Raw genomic sequence first — 25,336 nt, forward strand, 5'->3', positions numbered from 1 at the left:
GATTTCATTTTGCAGATTGATACACCATATCGATCCATGAGTTCATGATGACTACCATAAAACTTCTTTAGTGATGACTTCAATCTTGTAGCAACATAACCCTGTTTCAGAAGCTTATTTGTTTTAGGGCGATACAAAAAGTCTGTGTAGTTTCGGCAAGCTCTGGCATAACGTATGAGTTGTGATATGAACACTCCATACGCAGGTGCTGAAGGGATGTTGCCACAGATGAAAGGAAAGTTAACAATTCTGAATGAAAAGTCATCACGTTTGTCTTAAAGTTTGGTCAATAGTTTTCCTTTACCATCGATTTCTAAGTGTAGGTCAAGATATGAGGCTGACTTCACAGTGTCTGTAGTATCCTTTATCTCAAGTTCTTTGGGGTAGATGTGATGTATCAAATCCCCTAAATTAGGATTGTTTAAAGATAATAAGAGTGTGTAAATAACTAATATTATTTATTATACCTTACATAATAAAGGATTAATTCTATTGGATGAAATATAATCATGTGACATAGATTAATTTGGATATTTTTTGTTTTTAATCGCAAGAAAGGTTGAATAACCCCCAAAATTCATGCCATCATTGAATAACCCTATTATTCACCAGTGAATAACCCATTTGAAACCATACATTTTTTGTCAGTCCTTTATTTGTTCCGTATAATAAAACAATTACGGCACTCTAATTTGGTGAATATCCAAAATTGTCAACCTAACTAAAGCCCTCAAGGATATAACCCTAGTTTGGCTTGACAATTTTGGATATTCACCTCCTCAGAGGGCCGTTATTGTATATTGTGTCCGCATTTGCCCCAAGTGAACCAAGTTCAATTGGCTGTGGTCATATCATACTGCATTTGTTGAAGCTTTTTATTACTTCATACTGAACAAACTTTCCGTTTTAAATAAACTAGATCTGGAATGATTAAGATATCCTTACTTGATCTGTCTTATTTGGTTCGTTGTTTTTTTCTGATTGTGAGTCAGTGCAATTAAATGATGATTTGAGATTTGATAAATCAATGCAAAAAGTAATGATGTGTTCAATATGTAGACACTCGTTGTGATAAATTTCATATTTAATACTAGATGTTTGGCAAGTTTTTTATTTTGTAAAAGCCTTCGCTCTATTATTTTGACAGATGGCCATATTAACTGAGCTTTCAAGATCAGATACTCGATCAGTTAGAGGATCATCAGGAATTTTCCACCAGGACAATTTCCAGCTAAGATTAGCTCCACCCATTGCTCCAACTAAGTCATAGAAAACTTTTACTTACCGTTGATGTTATAATTAGAAAGATATTTATAGAAATGTTTGACAAAATACCTTATTCTGTTTGTTTACTGTGATAATCAAGGCATATAATGAGCTTCTGAACTACGACTCATCTACATGTATGTTACTGTCTGAATAATCTTACTGAACTATGACTCATCTACATGTATGTTACTGTCTGAATAATCTTACTGAACTACGACTCATCTACATTTATGTTACTATTTACATGTATCTTTATATGATTTCTAAATATTCACTGTTTATAGTTGAGACTTTAAGTTCACAAGAGGAATCAGTCACAAAATATATCAAAACATTATATCATTTTTTGGTTACTATTTTTTTTTTTTGGTGAAAAAATACTACTGTATGTACTTGCCTTTAAGCTAAGTGTTAACCTCTAGGAAGGGTTCCAACTTAAAGATGAGATCTAGTCATGTAATATGAGCTAAAATTTTTGGAAGACTGTACTTATCTTCTACCTTTTACTGCTAAAAAATTAATGCAGTAAAAGAGTGTTTATTTTGCCACAATACTGGCTTCTTATGATTTTAATTGTATTTCTCATTTTGTGTATTAATTTTTTATCAGTGTACATTCATATAGATAAAACCCAAAGATGAAACATGACACATTAACGTACCATAAATATGATAGGAACTCCTCAGCTTTTCTAGTTACACATAAGAAAAACCATGAAGGCACAAGAATCTGAATTTGACCGATTCGTCACCGATTCAGTTCTAAAATTATAGTTTTACTGGTTGAAATTTTTGCCATTACTATTTTTCATAACTGCTTGACAGAGTTATTGTTCTTTATTGCCAGTGATATCTAACAAAATTTTTAGCGCCACGTGGTGGATAGAATTACTTTACATTGCGTTTGTCTACAATTCCTGCATTTTTTAAAGAAAAAAATTCTTTATTCTGCATCAGAGGTTATTTTTAGTGTAGCGGAAATGGCTGAGTAGTTTCGATGGACCATAATTAGTGACAAAAGTAATCAATATTTTAGTTGGTTATGACAACCCTTTTTATGAAATTAGTTAGGTCCTTGTTTTTTTTAGAATGAGTTGGAAATGATTAGTCTATTGACCAATTGGCGTGTGTAATGATTAGTCTATTGACCAATGGGCGTGTAATGATTAGTCTATTGACCATGGGCATGTGTAATGATTAGTCTATTGACCAATGGGCGTGTAATGATTAGTCTATTGACCAATGGGCGTGTGTAATACGTTGATACAATGAAAACAAATTGGCTTCATTAGTTGTGTGTAATATTTAAATCATCTGTAAACAAAATCACCAGAACTATGATGTACAAATAAATGTCTGTCTCCAAAGAAAGTCTATTACATGTATTAAGAAATGGCCACAAGTTTTTATGGTTTTGTTTTAATTTCTATTTCATCTTTTTTCCCGATCTATTTTTGGTTTATATCAACTTCTTATTAATTGGTATTCGGACGCTGACCTTTTTGAAAAGAAATATTTTGATTTTAAGATGGAAAAAATGTTTCAATCCTTCCAAATCATACTTATCTGACATTATGCTTTTACAAATAGAAAAATGAATAATTTGTTTCAATATGTGTGAAAAATGAAATGTTTACTGTTGGCTTAAAATAAATTATATTGATCCAAAGATATTGTCCAATGTCTCCACCTCCTAAATATTAAATGGTTGCCCCCTTGTAGAAAACGTACAATAATGACATGTATCTGATTGACTTGATTGGTAGGTCAGTCATCACATGTTCAGGTATACAATGTCTTTATATAGTAGGACTCCCGACCTGTTCACAGAGGGATCCAGCACCCTGGACCATGTGCACCGGTAGGGTAAACATTGACTTGATTGGTAGGTCAGTCATCACATGTTCAGGTATACAATGTCTTTATATAGTAGGACTCCCGACCTGTTCACAGAGGGATCCAGCACCCTGGAGCATTTGCACCGGTAGGGTAAACATTGACTTGATTGATAGGTCAGTAATCAAGTGTATACAATAATCCTGTTGACACTATACATACTTAGATTTACCATACCTAAGTGTTGCCTCTAAGTTTTCTCCTTTAAACCTGGTATTTTTATTGTTTGAGTTTTCACTTTATGTTGGATATTAATCGATATTTATTTACCATTCGAAGCCCGTGATCAGAAATGCACGTGACTTTTTAACCACAGAGCAGTGGTTAAATTTCTGTGAGATTTTTGACATTTTGGAAGTTTTCTACATAATTCATAGATGAAACCAGTTCTCCTTCAGCCTTTACTTCCTTTCACTTTTGTTTTTGATAAATTAAAGATTTTAACCGCGAGAGCTTTAACGACACCATACAGTTTTTCCAAAAGAGAAATAAACCACTCACTACTGAAGAAGAATTGATATATAAAAGTCTAACATTTAATTCAAGAGCCATATTACTTAATTCAAAACAATAGAATTACAAAGCAAATTAAACAAGTAATAACTCCTATTAAAATGAGTATAGAGTTCGCACCTATTAAATTATCCCTTAAATAGTTATTTGACGAATTAGTGATTGTATAAACAAAAGCAGTACACGATGTTGAATTACAAACCAGAAGTGTATTATCTCTACACGCAATAGCCTTTGGTGAATGTAACCCATCTTGATCACAAAGTAAATTTTTTCTGCATTTACCGTCTGGTGATATTACTACAACCTTTAATGACGTCTCGTATATAACGTAACAATATCCATTATTATCTATTGTTAATTGATGAGGTCCTCTGAGTTTTTGGTCTTTTACAGTCCACTTCGAATGGCCATGTTGATCAACACAGTACACCATGTTTTCATCGCGATACACTGAAATATAAATGTTGTTTTTATAAAGACACGAATCGGTGATTCCGTGATTCGGAACATGAATTGTGTTTATTAAATTACCTTCAATGTCTAAAATATTGATTCCTTTTCCGTTACCTACAGTCACTATAAGTCTATTCTCAGCAACATGAATTCCAAAGCAGGGAAATCCAACGTCTATCCATTTCTCAGTAAGATCTGTCTGAAGGTTGAATAAAATTACTTCTGTCGCTTGTGTTATTGCAATTTTATTTTCAATGAAAAATGCGACACCGTATGGTTTGTACAATAAATTGATAGTTCGGTTATGAGATCCATCTTTATCATGAATTATTAAACAATCGTACTTATGATCTACAAACACCATTTGACCGCTAGGAAGTATTGTACAGCCAGTTATCTCCCCTGCATTCACTTTGAACATTGAGCTGCCCTCGAGTTTGATGTGCTTAAGATGTCCTTCCAAGCACTGATGTGTATTACAATTTTTATGAACAGTTTTCAAATACATTTTGCAGCACGGGTTTCCGTGGTTTGACGTAAGAAACTCTGCATTTGTATTGTGATGCAGACATCTGTTTATTTTCTGCAAAATAAAAGCCGGCATAAATTTTATAAAGACATTTGGAACTGGTCTGTGCTTATTATGTATAGTATGATAACAAGCACATTCGGAACACAGTGCTTCTACGCAGTCGGGACAATAACAAGCCATTTCTGTGTCAGGATGATTGAAACAATTCACATTTAGAAACCGCTCCATTCCCAAGTCGTTCCTCACACCGGCACTGAATTGTTCTGATTCTAAAATATAAAATGCTATTATATTACACAGAACATAAAATACCAAATATTATAAGTTTCGTAAATAAGAAAAAGTTTTATTGCAACGTCAAACATGCAATGTAAGGACACGTTCTAGACCATACTATTTTTTTAATACAAGTTAACAATTAAATTTGATTTGTAACAACCTTTCTGATTGGTTGATTCTCTTTGAGCAAACTAGATTATTCTATGTAACCTGGCCTGGTACTACAAAGTCATTAACGTCGATTGTTCCATAATACCACGTTATTCGAATAAATGTGATAGGACAGTACTTAGACATTATTGATTAAATTGTTATTGTTGAGAAAGGGAGGAATGTATAATGACTTTAAGAATTAATATTGTCTATGTACTGTCCTATCACATTTCCTCCCTTTCTCAACAATAACAATTTAATCAATAATGTCTAAGTACTGTCCTATCACATAATCCAAAACAAAATAATGTTTTACGATTATTAATATTTGGACTGTCACCTATTATAAATTAAATTAAAAGGAATTTTTATTTATTTTTTTTAATTTTTGAAAAGATTATGCTCAATAACCAGGTTTTGGCCAGTTGACACTTTTTAACCGCTTCGCGGTTTATAAGAGTAAACTGTCGCAAATCAGGTTATTTTGTATAACATGTTTGAAAATTAGAAATATTCCTTAAATAGAAATCATATCGATTATCAAAACCTGTCATTGCTATGACAGAATGAGGTTTATAGCGATAATGGTGTCCATCCATATGTCTATCATCTGTCCGTCCGTCTGCTCCTAATGTCTGCATAATTTCATATCAGAGCCAGTTTATATTTAACGGAAGCTTTAAACGACACACACTTGTTTTTTTTTAACATAAAATGCTTTAAATAATTTACATCTTGAGAGTATTTCCTTAAAAAAACATTTCTTAAGAGTATTTTCGGAAATCAATATCTACTTTATATTTTGATGTTCAATAAATGTACGTCATATCCTTAAACTGGTTTAAAAACTACATCAACGTCCTGCTTGACAACATTTAGGAATGTTGTCAGTCTAGTTTTTGGTGTTGTAGGGGAATGAGGTATCTTTCATTTTGGACTTGTATTATTATATCTCGTCGCCTCTTTGATTTTATTTGTATCTAATAAAACTAAAAATTACAGCTGTGATCCAGGAAAGATAACAAATGTTGGGATTTCTTTATTCATTTATTTGTATAATCGGAGTTATCGTTCTTAGATTATACACTATGATGGACTTCAATTTTTTTCTTTGTTCCATACTTTCTTAGTATTTATAAATAAATGAAATCGGAAAGAATTTTGATGACGACAAAATGAACGACTTTCCAGTGTGTTATGAACAGAAATATTACATTATGAGATGCAGGATTCGCCCGAAGCAATAACACAAAACATACATATTCCACTTGCTTAACATTATCTTAACATCTTATACTTTTTCTTATATTCAATATGACAATATTTCTGCCTTAAAGTTGTAGTATGTTAATAACAGTTACGACACAGGTGAGACTATATAACAGTTATGACACAGGTTTGACTGTAAAACAGTTACGACACAGGTTTGACTATATCAAGTTGTTCGAGTTGTGTAAAGACGGCACATGTTATTTTTTTTTTTTTTTTTTTTTTTTTTTTTTTTTTTTTTTTGACTAATTAATGGATTCGTCTACGATAATGTAAAACGAACATTTTTTTTAATTTGTAGACGAATTATTTAACGTGTAAAGAAAAATAAACGTATTAGATACATGTAAACAAATACCTTACCTTGTGTCAATTATTTAGATGCTAGTGTTCACAGGTAAAAATCAATAAATATAGTTGAGATACAGTCTAACGGATGGATGAACGTTAAAAGAAACTTTGATGTCAGTACACAATACATTTTTTTAAATCTACCATTTGTAAGGGTTAACTAAATGCTCACTTTCTAAATTTTAACTAAGCCACGTATCTGTTAATATGTGTATAGGGTTTGTTACTCACTTCACTAATATATTAAAAACAACTCACCTCGTTATATATACATGTTCAGCCACATCTTAGTCTATTTGATGTTTAAAAGTAGAACCGCACTTTTACAAGGCTCCATAATTATGTATTTTTAAGGAAAAGTACGTGTCGTTATTTTCAAAAATTCAGGATAGATCACTGTAGGATTCTTTCTTCAACAATTTACTCGTTACTTTTACTGTAATATACTAGAATTGGCACCATCATCCATACCCATGTGAAGATTTTGTTTAGATTATTGTCTAACACCTAGGCCTAGACTTCACACAAAAATGCAAAGTGTACCCCCTCCCCCAATTAAATATTATCATGCATCCGGACTTGATTTAATCTTTACGCGCCCCGAAGCTTTAAATTCGAAGACGAACATACACTTAATGATTTTCCGTTGGAAATAAAGAAATACAAATATCTCCAAGAAAAGCGGACACACAAGTCTGGTCTTACCAATACAACGAAAAGAACCTTTTGGATTACTATTCGGTAGTTAGTATGTAAAGCCGACATTATGTAGCTAAAGCATCAAGATGCACCACTGACGATAAATTTAAATATATAGGATCATCCATTTGTATTTACGTTGCACTTTAGATAATAATGTTATCAATTAAACACGTGAAATTAAAGATGTAAACGAGGGGAATTTCTTTTACAAGGACTCCAAAAAATTACTCATGAAAAACGAAATGTAAAACAAAATAGATCAAAGGATACATACAGAAGATTTCTAGACCAATGAAAGTTTGTGATGTAAATTAGAAATTTCCATTCTTCGTATTGCAAACTTCTGGTTATAATTGCCAATTTAGAAAATAACATAAAATGCATCATTACAGTTAACAGACATAAAACATCTTATCATAGGTACCAGATATTAACCACCTCATCACTGGCACCAGACATAAAACATCTCATCATAGGTACCAGACATTAACCACCTCATCACAGGTACCAGACATTAACCACCTTATCACAGGTACCAGACATAAAACAACTTGTTACACGCACCAGACATAAAACAACTTGTTACACGCACCAGACATGAAACATCTCATCACAGGTACCAGACATTAACCACCTCATCACATGTACCAGACATTTACCACCTTATCACAGGTACCAGACATAAAACACCTTATCACAGGTACCAGACATGAAACACCTTATCACAGGCACCAGACATAAAACACCTTATCACAAGTGCCAGACATAAAACACCTTATCACAGGTACCATATAACACAGTTTGAATTAAGTGCAGTTAAGTGTCTAGTATTCTGGAAGTATTATAGTCAACAATTAACCCTTTGCATCTTATTTAAAACATTTTATTTTCAATTTTATATTGGTATCAGATATTTTGAATATATAAGTCTAATTATGTATAAGCGCACTCGGTAGATAAGACATTTAAATTTCAAATTGAAATGTTGATTTTTTGTTGATAAATTCCAAATCAGAAAGCATCTATCTAACCTTGACATCTATGACAGACACTTATTAGGGTTACTTGTCTTCTGATAAATAACAATTTGTCAAAGTATTAGCAAATAATATTTATATGTTCACACTACAGAGAAATTCATTACCAGAACGCCAGAATCATAGAATGATAAATGCCTGTTTTATTTGTAATATAAGATAAAAGCTATAGAAGTATCAGGAATTCTTGACGAAGTGCAGAAAGAGAAATAAGCAAACATATTTCTTATAAATAAAACTGTTTAACAACTACCTTTCAATTTAAGTCTTGTTTGTTATTTTATTGTGTGTTATTAGTTTGCTATATATATTTATGTAATAATTGTAATGTTTCCATTATGTATTCTAATTTTAGCCGCTTACATCGTAGTTAACCACTGCCTTTTGGACATGGACAAAATAGGTGACGACGACGTAAGACGCATATTTTTGATTTGGACATTTCCGAGTAGCTCGGGTATTCCCTTCTCATGGTTGAGTTGGTCGCACTTTCTTGACTTTCTGATTGGTTGCTACTTTTTGGTGGTTTATTCTCCTCATGCAATTTAATTTTTGGTACTTGTTCTTATGTTGTCGAAGAGTTCACATCGAAACCTTTATTTACATTTTTCTGGACATCACCATTTTTAGAGTCTCGAGTCAGGTTCGTTACTTACTTTCATGTACATATCTTGCATAGTTTTGTTCATATTTGCCGCACTATACTATGTAATTTGTCAGTATGGAAGTCTGTTGTGAATACGTGCGTAAATGATGAACTGGTTTGTTTAATTAATTGCTGAACTTTTCATACATAGCTTATTTTTCATTATTCTTTAAATCTTATTGCGACAAACTTTCTCTTAAAATAGCAAACAAGTTCCGTGAGATTTGCATATAAGTAAATATTTAGAGTGTTTATAACTGGTTCATTTTCGCGACAATTTAAGCCGATACTTTTACTCTCCTCAAAGGTATAGAAATCAACGTTTTAAGACAAAGACTTTTAATAGAAAAGTCTGGTTATATAACAATTTAGATGGTTACAAGTATAATGACCTAATGGATTGGCACTTACTGTTAAATGGCCTTGATATTGATGAAATGTGTAAAATGTTTACAAACACTTTTCTTTCAATGATTAAAGAATGTGTTCCATCAAAAATAGTAAATACAAGAGGTAAAGAAAAACCTTGGTTCAATAGTGAAATAAGGAAGGCTATACGTGTTCGTGATAGAATCCGGGAAAAAGTTCAAACATATAAGCGACCCGGTGATAAAGAAAAATATAAGATACAAAGAAATAAGGTTAATAGCTTGAAAAGAATAGAGAAAGAAAAATTTGAGAAAAATCTAGATAACTTTATTCTTGAAAATATTTCTAATCCAAAATATTATTGGAAAATTATGAATATGCGTTTAAAATCTGAAAAAGGTTCTTACAATATTCCCCTGTTAACAAATGTCACATATATTAAGTCACTGGCGAGTACGGTGTACGAGGACGATGAAAAGTGTATCGTTTTAAATGAATATTTTTGTTCTATATCAAACATTAAAGAAGCAAAAAATCCTTTACCAAACATTGAGCGAAAATCAAATAATGAAATATTTACCATAAATATAGAACGTTCCGAAATAATAGATGTTATCAACATTTTAAACCCGAATAAAGCATCCGGTCCTGATATAATAAGCCATAAGATGCTAAAAATCAGTCCAGAAAATATCTCAATCCCTTTACAGATAATATTTAATAAATCCATTCAGTATTGCCAATTTCCCTCAAGCTGGAAGACGGCAAACGTGACTCCGACTTTTAAAAATGGGTTTACAGCTTTACCGTCGAACTACACACCTATTTCTTTGACTAGCTCTGTGGGCAAATTGGTGGAAAGAATAATTCATAAACATGTCTACAATTACTTATTTGAAAATAAACTTTTGTACGAATATCAAAGCGGGTTCCTCCCTGGATATTCAACAGTGCACCAATTATTATAGCTTTATAACTCTGTTCTTGATGGATTAGAAAAAAGCTAACAAGCTGTTTCGTTTTTTGTGACTTCTCGAAATCGTTTTATAGAGTGTGGCATAAAGGTTTACTGCATAAATTGAAATCTTACGGCATAACTGGTGATCTTTTAAAATGGTTTAAAAGCTATCTTGGAAACAGGGAACAAAGAGTTGTAATCAAAAATACAATGTCCTCCGTTTGCGGTGTCTCAGCTGGAGTTCCACAAGGGTTTGTGTTAGGTCCTCTATTATTTATCATTTTTGTCAACGACATTTCTGAAAAGCTAATTTCATTGACAAGACTTTTTGCAGATGATATATCATTTGAAGTTTCTGGAACCGATCTTGTACATATCAAATCTATCATAGATCATGATCTTGCTGAACTAGACGACTGGTCTAAAAAGTGCTTGATGGCGTTTAATCCTGATAAGACGGAAGTATTAATGATTTCGAATATGGGTATACCTGATATCAACATTAACTTCAATAATCAAGCAATTCCATTTGTTGACTCTCATAAACACTTAGGTGTAACATTTAGTCAAAATGGAAAATGCAATACCCACATTGACAACATTATAAAAAGTGCTATGAAACATATCAATGTGATGCGAAAGCTGAAATATGAAATTTGTAGGAATACTTTAGAAAAACTTTATCTAGTATACGTACGGCCTATTTTAGAATATGCATGTGAAGTGTGGGACAACTGTGGTGTAGTTTATTCGAATAAGTCAGAAAATGCTCAACTTGAAGCTGCTAGAATTGTAACTGGATTACCTATTTTTACCAAGATAGATCTAATTTACCGCGCAACTGGATGGGATACATTTAAATCTACACACGAGAGAAGAAAACTCCAAATGATGTATACATTTTACAACCAAATTGCACCTCAATGTCTGTGTAATTTACTTCCTCAAACAATTCAAAGTTAAAAAAAAACAATGTACTACTAACCTAAAAAATGGTTCAGATATAATGTTACTCTTCGGTAGACTTTCCATAACTGTTACAGCAGAATAATTTATTCCCTCTACGATAAGACATCGGAATAAACTAGATCAATTAAGAGATTTGGATTCGTTATCAAAATTCAAAAGCCAACTAAAACGTACAGAAAAAACCAATATCCCAAACACTATGATTTTGGACCCAGATGACTTAATATTGTTCTAACACAAATGAGAGGCAGAGCATCATTTCTTAACTATGATCTTCATAAAGTAAATATTGTTGATAATCCAACTTGCAGATGTGGATTCAAAGCAGAAACTCAACACCCCTATTTTGAATATAGTTTATACATTCTCTTAAGGCAGAAATTATTGAATTATCTTGCGAGGTTACCAGGAAAATTGCTAATTAATCTAGAACTATTTTTATATGGACATGATGATCTATCCAACGAACAAAACGTATTATTATTGAAGTCTCTTTTTGAATATATAAAAAACTCAGAGAGATTTCTTGTTGCTTAAGTTTCTACTACTTCCGTTGAACAGGCAAATCATGACACAAAAGCACACGTCTCATTTTGTTTATCTTTTCTCTTCCATATTTAACCATTTAAAGCTTTTCCTCCATTTCTTCATCTGTTTTATACAAGTAATTTAAAAAAAAAATATATTTCTGTATGTGCATGCTCATAAGATTATTGTATAGTTCTTTAACGGGAAAAGACTTCATAAGTAAGATGCACTTGTGTCTAATCCCTTTTGTGCGTTATTCGACAAATTAAATATGTTTAAACTAAACTAGAAATTGTACTATATCATGGGTCAATTCTTATTGACAGGTATTTAATAGTTAAGTGACCCCATTATCCAACTTTATGAGCAACTCGGCGGGTGTTTCTAGAAAAGCAGAGGACTCTTACCTTACCGGTGCATCTGGTCCATGCTCCCAGTTTTTAGTGGAGTCCGAGTTGATCATTTGCTTTTGTTACTTTGTACGTATGATCTTAATTACTTTATGTTCTTTGTTGTGTATGTCTGTTTTCCATGTCTGGTCTTAGTCCCTGGATTACATTATTTTGATTACCGCTATAACATTGGTTACTTTGATTACGCTTCCATAAGCTCCAATGCTAATTTCACTATGTTCAAAGTGTTATGGAGCTTTTACCTTAAGTTTAACTCGAAGACGACTATTCTTCACCTAAAACTGCATGTGTACACTAATAGCCCTGAAAATATTGTGGGGTTTACTACCTTGTAGTGCGACACTGGCTCCTAGAAGATTGATTGTTTGTTTGTTTGTTTGTTGGGGTTTAACAATGAGCTAAAAAAGAATGGGAATGCCCCTCCATTTCACAAAAAGGGGTCTTCATGCAGAAATCATATGAAAACATTTAATTCAGTAAGTTACAGTGACCATTTTATGTAGAAATGAAGAAAATATATAATCTCCTGCCAAATACAAGCTCCCCGTGTGTAGATTGATGTGCACTTTGTCACTTGTGTAGATTGGATGTGCACTTTGTCACTTGTGTAGATTTGATGTGCACTTTGTCACTTGTGTAAATTGATGTGCACTTTGTCACTTGTGTAGATTTGATGTGCACTTTGTCACTGGTGTAGATTGATGTGCACTTTGTCACTTGTGTAGATTGATGTGCGCTTTGTCTATTGTGTAGATTTGATGTGCACTTTGTTGTCCACAGCAAAATAACACAAGTGCACTAAAACTAATGTAGAACTATTTTTGCGTACGTTCTAAAAGCTTATTGGTTGAATCAGTGGTATGTAACTTATAGCTTCACGCATCTGTATGTTTTATTAAATTAGAAATCTGGTCAATTTACTTAAGATTTTTCCAGTATTAGCGATCGTCCGATAGACCGTATAAGCGATCGTCCGATAGACAGTATTAGCGATTGTCCGATAGACCGTATTAGCGATTGTCCGATAGACAGTATTAACGATCGTCCGATAGACAGTATAAGCGATCGTCCGATAGACCGTATTAGCGATTGTCCGATAGACACTATTAGCGATTGTCCGATAGACAGTATTAGCGATTGTCCGATAGACAGTATTAACGATCGTCCGATAGACAGTATAAGCGATCGTCCGATACACCGTATTAGCGACCATTCGATAGACTGTATTAGCGATCGTCCGATAGACCGTATTAGCGATCATCCGATAGACAGTATTAGCGATCGTCCGATAGACCGTATTAGCGATCGTCCGATAGACAGTATTAGCGATCGCCCGATAGACCGTATAAGCGATTGTCCGATAGACAGTATTAGCGATCGTCCGATAGACCGTATAAGCGATTGTCCGATAGACCGTATTAGCGATTGTCCGATAGACCGGATTAGCGATCGTCCGATAGACCGTATAAGCGATTGTCCGATAGACCGTATAAGCGTCCGTCTGATAGACCGTATAAGCGATTGTCCGATAGACTGTATTAGCGATCGTCCGATAGACCGTATTAGCTATCGTCCGATAGACAGTATTATCTATCGTCCGATAGACCGTATAAGCGATCGTCCGATAGACCGTATTAGCGATTGTCCGATAGACCGTATTAGCGATTGTCCGATAGACCGTATAAGGGACCGTCCGGTAGACCGTATTAGCGACCGTCCGATAGACCGTATTAGCGACCGTCCGATAGACCGTATTAGCGATCGTCCGATAAACCGTATTAGCTATCGTCCGATAGACAGTATTAGCGATCGTCCGATAGACCGTATAAGCGATCGTCCGATAGACCGTATTAGCGATTGTCCGATAGACTGTATTAGCGACCGTCCGATAGACCGTATTAGCGATCGTCCGATAGACCATATTAGCGATCGTCCGATAGACCGTATTAGCTATCGTCCGATAGACAGTATTAGCGATCGTCCGATAGACCGTATAAGCGATCGTCCGATAAACCGTATGAGCGACCGTCCGATAGACCGTATTAGCGACCGTCCGATAGACCGTATTAGCGACCGTCGGATAGACCGTATTAGCGATCGTCCGATAGACCGTATTAGCGACCGTCCGATAGACCGTATTAGCGATTGCCAAATGAAAAACCATAAGAAACAAAACCAATTACAACACAATAAATAAATAGACATGGAAAAAAAGACCTGCAGAAGAAAAAGCAACACAGACTTTTCCTCCACGAGATCTGACTTGTTTGTATTACTGTATACATTTTTTCTTCATTTGGATTTATCTGCTTTTGGGTTTTGTTTTTTTTAAACGGTTGAATATCAACATTCATATACATGTCATATAAAAATAAAGTAGAACACATGTAAATATATAAGTCCACGCGGGAGGTATATTGTAATCTTGCAGTCCGTTCGTTTGACCGTTCACCCCGAGATTCAAATATGCAAGTCCTCTTAAACCGCTGTAAGAAATTGGTAAAATTGTTATACTTATTTACATGATGCCATTGTGAACCTCATATTTGATTTTTAACTGAATATAACTAAGATATTCTACTATGCAAAAATGGACTCAGTCATTAGTAGACCATTGGGGATCATCTTCGAATTTGTTAATTCTCTAAAATCGGTAAATGGAATTTGATACAACTTTCACAATTTTTTTTTCATATGGTAAATAATGCAACGGCTATTTTTTCACTCTGAATGACATATGAGGTTTTCCTTATTGTTTCTGAGCAGAGGTGTCTCAAAGTGAGCTTAATTAGCATTTTTCCTGATTAAAACGTGTATTCAATTCAGATCAAAATACAGAGCATCAGAGCAATACGACAATTCAGGGACATCTAAGTCCAAAGACCTGGTCAAAACGTGAAAGGAGTAAATAGAGACAGAATCTGAAACGATCCGTGTAACTACAATTGTGATCGACAATATATCACCAATCAGATTCCGATCAGTCATCGATCCATTTTCCATAGTTGTTTTATTTCAAACAAAATACAATATGTGGATTTAGTATCTTTAATTTGTGGTACATTTAATATTGCAGCATATTGGATTCGTTCCAAGAAAAATTCTTAAATGAAACGATCATCTTCTGTCATTTTACATAACAAAAACATAACTGCGATCAGATCGGTCACCGGTCATCAGTTAACGATCTGTCAGTGATCAATCAGTCAGCGGTTATCGATCCGGCAAATAGTTTGGCGGATCGGAAGAGTAACTGTAACAACTAAAAACAGGGAGATACAAACTTTACATTTGTCGGTATAATGACGACAATAAATAAACTACTGTAGTGTTAATAGTACGTGGACTGAGATAACCCCCGTGTACCCCCACTCATCAAACAAAATATGATTTTCAGAAGAGTGTAACGGCTATTTTTTTTTACAATCGGAATGGCGCTTGAAGTTTTCCTTATTGTTTCTGGATAGGGAAGCAGAGGTGTCTCAAAGTGAGCTTAATTCGCAGTTTCCCTGATTAAAACATGTATTCAATTCAGTTTGAACAGTTGCCTTATCTGACCGTCTCCCAGATTAAGAAAAAAAAGAACAAGATAGATGCGAGTCTTATTTTGAGAAATAAACAATGCTTTGTTTGTATAATTATTGTTAAATAAAATTCCCATGTTACTTCAAGTTCCCTTAAAGTGATATATTATCACAAATAATTAAGTACCAGTCTTTGTAAAAATCAGGCAGGAGGTGATTCATGCATGTCAAATACACACCGAATTCAATTTTATGTCTTGTTTGGAAACCGTCATAGACCACATAACCAGTCTTAGTTTTCATTTGGGAGGGGATGCACTTTTGAGATAAAATTTATATAGATTGTGCATGAAATTATCACTTTGCAAGAGTTATCGTTCCTGATTTGGTTAATTTTAGTGGGGGAGGGGGGGGGGTCGGGTTAATGTGTAGTTTTCTCAAAAGTACAGATCCAAATACAAGAAATGACTATTGTCAGATAAAAATAATGACTATTGTCAAATAAAAATATAGCATATGCAGACCAAAAAAGCATCGTCTGATCCATGGTTTTTTTTTTCTACACAATGAATCGCCTTACCATAACCATAGGCAATGTCTGAATTTTATATGAACTGTTACCTAAGCATTCTATAATAAATAACAAAACAAAACAAAACTAAAAACTCGCAGACTCTTTATATGCAAAGTGTATTACGGAGACAAATGTAACCCATAGACTATAACTATATCTGGCTAAAATCTTATTTGGTCTTACTATTTTAAAGAAATTTCTTTCAACATTTCTCTGGATGACGGTTTTATATATCATTCGTGAGGAAGTATCATCCTTTGTAAAAATTGTTCGGCTAAACTGCAATTTTAAAGATAAAATTTCAACAGTTTAAAACAGACAAAAACACCTTCTTTTTTACTGAGCCTCACAAAAAAAAAGAAGAAAATATATGTGTGTATAAAAAAAACTTGGTTTTCAAAGCGAAATCGTTTGTTAAAAATGTTCGTTGATGGCATGAATACGTGCGTGTTTCTATAAACTTAAATTATACATAGAATATGTTTTGTTCAGTGTTTTATATGTATTTGAGATGAGATGCATTTTGAGATGTATTTACAAATGTGCAAACAGAAGTGAATAAAGGTTAAATCCGAGGAGTTGACACAGAAAAGAGTACTTTAATCTTACAAAGCTGTGAAATCTCCAAACTGCTACTTAAATTAAAAAAAAAAAATAAATGCAGATTGTATAGACTTAATGTTTACTGCTATTAATTTAGTATTATATTAAAAATGCGAGATTTTTAGTAGCGCCGAAATTTTTAAATTAAATATGAAAAACGCAACCAAACATTTTTTTTATAATATTGCTGTATATCTGTTTTAAATTGTACATTGTTTCATTACAATGTCGTTCAGTGGAGAAATTGAATTGTTACAGACAGCCGGTAATTTAAAAAGAAAATCTGTGCCATATTTGATTTGCCTGATGTTTTGTAAATCGAATATTGACATAGTTTTAGCACAAATATCGTGTAATCTATTTCAAAGGCTTTCCTGTTTTTTCCCCTATGATATCATTAGTTTCATATCCGTAGATATAATAGAAATGCTTTTTACACCGGAAGTACCAAAATACGCCCCGATCCCTCGACCTACCTTCTTTGAACCCTAGAGGTATATTAAATACCCGGTTTTTAGAGTCGTTTCTTTGGAATTTGGACTTTTGCTGTTAATGTTGTCACATGAAGTCGATAGGGTTTATTAGATTGGGGATGAGTATACATACAATTCTCGCACAATTACATATATATTACTGTAGAAGCAGATTCAGTAAAGGCCTGTGTCTTATATCAATGCTTTGTTGTCAAATGAAAATGATAGCTGAATAATTAAATGGTCTAGCTAGACCCTGTCCTTTGCATTATATTCAACCTTCGACATATGTAAAAAGTGAAACTTGCCTTACCACAAAAAAAATCTAAATCCGTGATTGTTTCTTTACCCAATTTGTATTTACACCATGGTTCACTGTGTGCGCAGGGGAGATAAATGATACATTAAACTTACAGATGAATTATATAACTATTCATAGTAACGGTGTCGTGGATACATCTTGACGTAAACAAGCACGTCAGTCACTGCTACATATGATACTTTTGTTACGTTACTCTGTATGTATTATTTTGGTTATTTTATGTTCTTTGTTGTGTTCGTCTGATTTCCTTGTCTGGACTTTGTCCCTGGATTACATTCTTTTGATTTCCACTGGAATCTTGTTTCCCTTGATTACTCATACTTGTACATTATGATAGACATATACCATTAAACAATGAAATGCAGAGATGTTTTGCAGGCTAATTGGATAAAACATGGGTTTTAGTTTCGAATGGTCAATGTTTGTATTACTTCTTGATTGAAACATACCTATAATGTTTCCTTATTTACAATGATATAGTATCAGTAGGTTGTCATTTATAGCGCTGGAATCTTACAAATAAAACAAATATCAGATAAGTCACATAAACATGTTAAGATTCTATAACAAAGATGCACATTTCAATGGTTATAGACGATTTGACGTAAATGCACTCGCTATAGCGGGGTTGATTTCCTTTTGTAATATACAAGGAGACATTTTCCTTCAATCAAATCGGAACAGAACTACTACATTTCATGACGTTTCAGAGGATTCAACTACATGTAGTCATAATTGTTATCCAATGACGACTATATGCATTGAACAGAAAAGCATTAAATTAACCAAAACTACTGTACAAACAACAACATAGTAGCATAAACCACACACACACAAACATAGAATGTGATGACAGTGTATAAGTATTCAAATACTCTTATTCATAACAATTAAACTTTTTAACGCGGAGAAAAACGTAGTAAGTCTGTAATAAGAAGTACTAGGTACAATCATTGCAAATACTAATCAAAGTACTCATGTACTGAATCAATTTATATCTACCGTTTGATTTTGTACGCCTCAAATAATCGTCAAATTGCGATTAAGAAAGACAATACAAAAGCACACACCAAATTTATGATGCATCGCAGCAGTGTGCTAGTTTGCTTGATACTAGTATTCATTTTCGATGTCAATTTACGTGAAACACCCAAAGGTATGAACACAAAACTCTCCGACATACAGCGTAATTGAACTACAAACTACCAGTTGACTTTTCTCAGTTTCTTAATTTTCAAGTCGAAAGTCAATTTATTGACCTCAAAGTCGAAACTGTCTGTCAAATCATTCAAACTTCAGCCAATCATTGTCATGAATCATGTCCTTAGATACAGATCCCTCTAAACTAGCTACATTCTTCGGTTGATAAGCTATACAGCTTAAGTGCTACAACTATCGCATATGTCATTTTAGGCGCTTAGTTACTGGGCACCTAGTTCCACATGTACATCAACATAAATGCCAAAGTCTAAGAATATAATTTCAACAATCCAGAGAAATGCATTATCGAAATTACTATTCATCGTCTATAAGCTACGGTTCATTTTAATTTGTCACCCCCGACCTTACAATGTCACGAGGCGGTTACAGTTATAAAAACACACGGTACAAAGGTTGATATATCAGGATGGTTTTGGAGGTTATGCTTCCCATCTGTTAATAGTTTGGCAAAAAATGAGCGGCAAAAAACAACTTGCAAAAGGGAGTGTAGTCCATGTCTGGAACCCCTTTCTTTATATCAGTTTCTTGATCGGAACAATTGCCCCCATTTTGTAAATATGTGTATTAAAAATACCTTAAAGTGGACCTAACTATCTGCATTTGAACCTTAATGGGTAATGCCAATGGGACTTTTTTCCTGTGCTAGTGTAAGATAATTGCAGATGCTAACAGGCTTTACAAATCTAATGGCTATGGCGACTGCTATATCAAGTCTGATCTTCGATCTAAATGAAAAGGTACGTCTATCCGGAAGTATAATTTGAGAATAATTGATGCAACATTGACCCTAATAGTACGCCTTTAATGGCGTTGTACTATTATTACATTATATAGCCTTGTCTGAGTCAGTTACTTGTCAGGTTCAAATTATTTATTGAAAAATAATTAAAATGTTTGGGTTGTTTCATTGATTAGATTCATCATAAAGTAAAACAAATTAACTGAAGCAAATATATGTATAAATGTACAATTTTGTACCAAAATGTAAAAGAGAAATATAAAGTAAAACACTTCGACATAAAAAAATTGTGGAATCTTAGTTCGTTACATTCAAATTAAAATATCAATTTTCATATGTCGGCAAAATACAGATCACCAGAGCAATACGACAATTCAGAGACATCTAAGTCCAAAGACCTGGTCAAAACATGAAAGGAGTAAATAGAGACGATCGAAATTCACATTAAGTTTACAAAATCTGAACCGATCCGTGCAACTGCAATTATGATCGATAATCGATCTCCAATCAGATTCCGATCAGTCATCGATCCGTCAAACTGTTCCATTAAACAAGTGATCGCATCAAGTGACTACAGAGCGGTCAATATATCTTAGGGATTCTTTGTTTCGTTTGTCAATTTTGACACATATATTTACATATTAAATAAATATAAGTATCAATGAATTACTTTTATTTCACAATTGTTTTATTTTAAACAAAATACAATATGTGGATTTAATATCTTGAATTTGTCATATATTTAATATTGCAGCATATTGGATTCGTTCCAAGAAAAAATTCTTAAATGAACCGATCATCTGTCATTTTACATAACAAAACTGCGATCAGATCGGTCACCGGTCATCGATTATCAATCCGTTAGTGATCAATCCGTCAGCTGTTATCGATCCGTCAGATATAAATTTTATATTTGTCGGTCTAATGACGACAACAATAAAACTACTGTAGTGTTAATAGTACGTGGACTGAGATAACCCCCGTGTACCCCCACTCATCAAACAAAATATGATTTTCAGCTTCTCTTATTCTACGAATCATTTGTCGTCAAAAAATAGACTGAAGCCTTTTTTTATTTTTTGGTCACTTTTTATTCCTCGTAGAGGCAAAAATCCATTTTTTACTTTTTTTTCTTCGAATTTCTTTCTACAAAAGTAAGTAAATTGACATATATGGATATCAACATGTAGCCAAATATCTCAGCTTTACAATGGTATCGAGAAAGCTGCAGTAACAAAAAAATACCACTACCCCATTGAAAAATCGCTGTACAAATTGACATATTTTTCAACGTCAAAACCCCTATAATATTTATGTTTCAGGAAAAGATGGCTTATTTGGTATTTTCTGTTTAGCATTATCACAATTAATGCTTCCTAGGTTTTTTTTTTTGATGACTTGTGGCAAATTTTGCAGTCAGATTTTATGTTTAAAAAAATGCAAAAAAAAATAGATTTTCGACTTTCCCATAAAAAGTCGGATAATTTCGACACTTCAAGTTATTGCTCAACTAAAACGTTTCAGATTGGGTATCATTTGATAGATGTTGTTATTTCTACACAAATAAACCAAAAAAAAACTAATTTTTAAGAATCATTTAAAAAAATGAAAATGTTGCCCCTACCCCTTGAAAACTGGTTTTAGTATCAAAAAGAAGTCTCACCGACAATGTAAAACATCATATTTTAGGCATTCATAATTACGATAATAATGTTCCAAACATATCTGATCAGTTTAGGCGCTTAGATTTTCTTTTTGGGGTTATAATTACTATTAAATCGTGAAAAGCGGAATTTTCAGAATTTCAGAGTTTCTTTTATATTAACCATTTTGTCATTTTTTTTTATAATACCATAGTTTAAACAAGTTTTTGTGTGATATAGTACATTTATATAGTGTTTTATCTTTCAAATGACCCCAAGTAATAAATATTTGAACTTTTCCAAGTCAATTTAGGTGAAAAATTACCAGCCCCACCCATGAAAAAATACCTCAGCATGAACCAAAATGTTGATTATTATCTTATAAAGGGTGTACAAGAAACATATTGAGTACTGTTGTTTTAATTATCGATGTATCAAACATATCTGCTTACTTCAGGTGCGTTTTTTTCAATTTTAACTTGACAAAAGTGATTTCTTCGAAAACAGGGGAATTTTCGGAATTTCCTATTTTCAAGACAGGAGGGCAATGCAAGAGTGTCAATATAGGAGTGTAAAATACAGGAGTGTCAATGCAGGAGTGTCAATACAGGAGTGTCAATACAGGATTTCAAAACAGGAGTGTTAATATAGGATTTCAAAACAGCAGTGTCAATATAGGATTTCAAAACAGGAGTGTCAATATAGAGTCTCAAATACAGGAGTGTCAATATAGGAGTGTCAAATACAAGAGTGTCAATGCAGAAGTGTTAATATAGCAGTTTTAATACAAGAATGTCAATATAAGATTTCAAAACAGGAGTGTCAATTCAGGAGTGTTAATATATGACTGTCAATACTGGAGTATCCATTCAGGAGTGTCAGTACAGAATTTCAAAACTGGAGTGTCGATTTAGGAATGTCAATATAGGATTTAAAACAGGAGTATCAATATAGGAGTATCAATGCTGGAGAGTCCATACAGGAATGTCAATACAGATTTATCAAATACAAGAGTGTCAAATATGGGAGTGTTAATACAGGAGTGTCATTACAGGAGTATGTTAATACAGGAGTCAGTACAAGAATGCCAAATACAAGAGTGTCAATACTTTAGCGCCAATACACGAGTGTCAAGTACAAGAGTGTCAATACAGGAGTGTCAATACAGGAGTGTCGATACAGAATTGTCAAATACAGGAGTGTCAAATATGGGAGTGTTAATACAGGAGTGTCAATACAGGAGTATGTTAATACAGGAGAGTCAGTACAAGAATGCCAAATACACGAGTGTCAAGTACAGGAGTGTCAATGCAGGAGTGTCAGTACAGGAGTGTCAATGCAGGAGTGTCAAATACAGTAATGTACAGTACAGGAGTGTCTAATACAGGAGTGTCAAACATAGAAGTGTTAAATACAGCAGTGTTAATTACAAGAGTGTCAGATACAGTGGTGTCAGATAAAACCTGCCAAGGGAAAACACAATCATATAAAAAAAACGGGAGAAAAGTCACATTTTCCCGAATGGTTTGTAATCTATAAGATACCCGCTGCCCGACCGAGTTCACGCCCGGTAACGAGAAGACAATCAATGATGGATATAATCAATTTGTCATTCTCATTCTGGATAGACCATAGCGACTAACTAGTTTATTGGCACGACCGTAGGAATTTCGAATTTATATCAACATATCAAAACTCCAGCAGTTTCTGTGCGGGCAATATAGTACGTGGGCTGAGATACCCCCAACCCCCTCGTGCACCCCCAACCCATCAACCAAAATATGATTTTCAGGTACCCTTATACCTCTCATTTAAGAATGTTTTGTTGCCAAAAAAAAAAACAAAAAAAAAAAAACTGATGCATTGTTGTATTTTTTATGTACTTTTGATACCTCGTTGAAGCAAAAAGTGTTTTTTTTTAAGTTATTTGATTCTTCGAACTTCTTTCTACAGATGGTATAAAGGTACCTAAAAATTACCATGAAGTTGATTAGTGGGGAGGGGGGGGGGTGCTGCACCATGGACCCTTCCAGACCATGGACTAATACGCTTAGCGACAATCTTTCGCAAAACGTATCAGCTGCTAAATGAAAACACCGTACGTCGGAATAACTGAATACCACACAGAGATTAATAGACAACGGCATATAAGTTGTCATGGTTGCCATATCAATTTTATTTAGTTATCAACAATCCTCTGTCTATCTTCAAATAAAAGCCAAGATATCAGGCAACCTTTAGGTGTTGTATAGTTTTTGTTTTAAAATCCTTTGAAATAATAGAGTTTAAGATATACATGTATATTGAATATTGGAGATCATATAAAACATAACACCATGGATTTATCCCGTACTTATTAATATTTAGATAAAGCTGTTTTTGAGCTTTTTATAAAGTCATTTTCTTTTTCTTTTTGTTTTCCGTTTTAATAATTGCCTCCTAGTTTCCATTTATTTTAGATATTGTTTAGATAGGCTAAATATAAATACTCACACTAGCATTTTATTCCTTTGCAGATCAAAATAACAAACTCGCTGATTTTCTATTACTCTGCTAATGTATTAGCTTTTCTTTCAGGATATCGAATCTCCTCAATATATGAATTTGAAATGTTAATAATCCACAGATCTTTTCAGCACAGGCTAATTAACAATTCAAGACGACTCTACTGATTATTACATGATGTGCTGTGTAATGTCAAATATATATACACATGTATATAGGAGAACATGCATGTTTGTTAAGCATGGAACATCAATATATGATTTCTGTATTCTCATGTGTTTACAGCAATAAATGTTATCTAATATAATGTGTTGGGACACAATTGAAAACAAGACTATTTATGACGTCGCTTAACGTAAAGTCTATTGAACAAAACTTGTTTTTTGTTAAAACAAAAACGACAAAAAAAAAACAAAAACAAAAACAAAAACTAAAAACGAACATAAACAAAAATAAACATGAACACAAAGTGCAGAATTGTCATTATTTGGAATTTTACAAGGTATTCCAGCATTTAACATGCCTTTCGTTTTAAAATACGACACTGTGTCTTTTTCAAATGTCAGGATACGTATCAGACGCGACGAATACGTAGAATTCTATATTACACATCAGAGAACAGTAATGTTGACTAATTATCACCACCAGTTTTTTCCAAACGATATTTTAATGAATATTTGATGTAAAGCTGATTATTTGCTTTTGCTCTAATCCAAAGTAATTCAACATCAAAAAACACAGCAGAACTATTCAATGTATCGATCAGGGAGACAGTAATCAAGGGAACCAGAATTCTATCTGAAATCAAAAGAATGTAATCCAAGGATAAAGACCAGACATGTAAAATAGAAAAATCACAACAAAGAACTTAAAGTAACTAAAATCATACATACAGAGTAATAAAAATAATGAGCAATTCGGACTCCACATATGGGAACATGGACCAGTGCGCCGGTAGGATAAGCGTCCTCCGCTTTTTTTTAGAAACACCAGTAAAGTTGCTAATAAAAGTCAAGTCCGGGGCAGACGAAACAGGAAAGGAAAACTATGAAAACTTGAACAAATCAGTTCTCATGGTCTGGATGGATACACCGTTACAATCCACGAGTTTATGATGATGACCTTAAAGTCTGTAGTGATTACTTCAATCTTGTAGCAACATAACCCTGTTCCAAAAGCCTAGTTATAAGATGCGTAGCCCGTAGTCACGGTAAGCTCTGGCATAACGCATATATGTATGAGTTATGATATAAAAACTCCATAGGTAGGTGTTGAAGGGATGTTGCCAAAGATGCAAGGAAAGTTGACAATTCTGTATGAAAAGTCATCACGTTTGTCGAAAAAATTGATCAATAGTTTTCCTTTAACATCGATCTCATAGTGTAGATCAAGA

The 25,336-nt window shown here is 33.5% G+C and overlaps 2 protein-coding genes across 5 annotated transcripts in view; one reads left to right on the forward strand and one right to left on the reverse strand.

Annotated features, from left to right (window-relative positions):
- LOC148599875 (vacuolar protein sorting-associated protein 8 homolog) overlaps positions 1 to 2,937 on the forward strand; it is a 72,831-nt gene extending 69,894 nt beyond the window's left edge. The window contains exon 42 of the mRNA XM_088559684.1: positions 1,148 to 2,937. Within this exon, the coding sequence (XP_088415810.1) occupies positions 1,148 to 1,270 (123 nt within the window). The 3' untranslated portion in view covers positions 1,271 to 2,937. The remainder of the gene's footprint in view (positions 1 to 1,147) is intronic.
- A 149-nt stretch (positions 2,938 to 3,086) lies between these two features.
- On the reverse strand, positions 3,087 to 24,025 carry LOC148599876 (uncharacterized). Of its 4 annotated transcripts, XM_088559689.1 has the most exons (3): positions 6,730 to 6,943; positions 4,212 to 4,934; positions 3,087 to 4,130 (listed from the first exon to the last, which is right to left on the reverse strand). In XM_088559689.1, the coding sequence occupies exons 2-3, from the start codon at positions 4,891 to 4,893 to the stop codon at positions 3,727 to 3,729; spliced, it is 1,086 nt and encodes a 361-aa protein (XP_088415815.1). In that variant the 5' UTR covers positions 4,894 to 4,934; positions 6,730 to 6,943; the 3' UTR covers positions 3,087 to 3,726. The 4 variants fall into 4 exon arrangements, with proteins under 4 accessions (XP_088415815.1, XP_088415814.1, XP_088415812.1 ...); XM_088559688.1 differs by lacking the exon at positions 6,730 to 6,943 and adding an exon at positions 23,932 to 24,025 and having other exon boundaries at positions 3,087 to 4,934; XM_088559686.1 differs by lacking the exon at positions 6,730 to 6,943 and adding an exon at positions 6,976 to 7,570 and having other exon boundaries at positions 3,087 to 4,934.
- Between the last annotated feature and the right edge of the window lie 1,311 nt (positions 24,026 to 25,336).

The sequence above is a fragment of the Perna viridis genome, chromosome 13, assembly GCF_037379345.1.
Source record: "Perna viridis isolate PV_CMFRI_1.1 ecotype Kerala chromosome 13, ASM3737934v1, whole genome shotgun sequence".
In the NCBI taxonomy this organism is placed as follows: Eukaryota; Metazoa; Mollusca; class Bivalvia; order Mytilida; family Mytilidae; genus Perna; species Perna viridis.

What these genes read in the sequence shown, in the direction of transcription:
- LOC148599876 (XM_088559688.1), bottom strand. Translation starts at nt 4,893, where the DNA reads ATGGAGCGGTTTCTAAATGTGAATTGTTTCAATCATCCTGACACAGAA.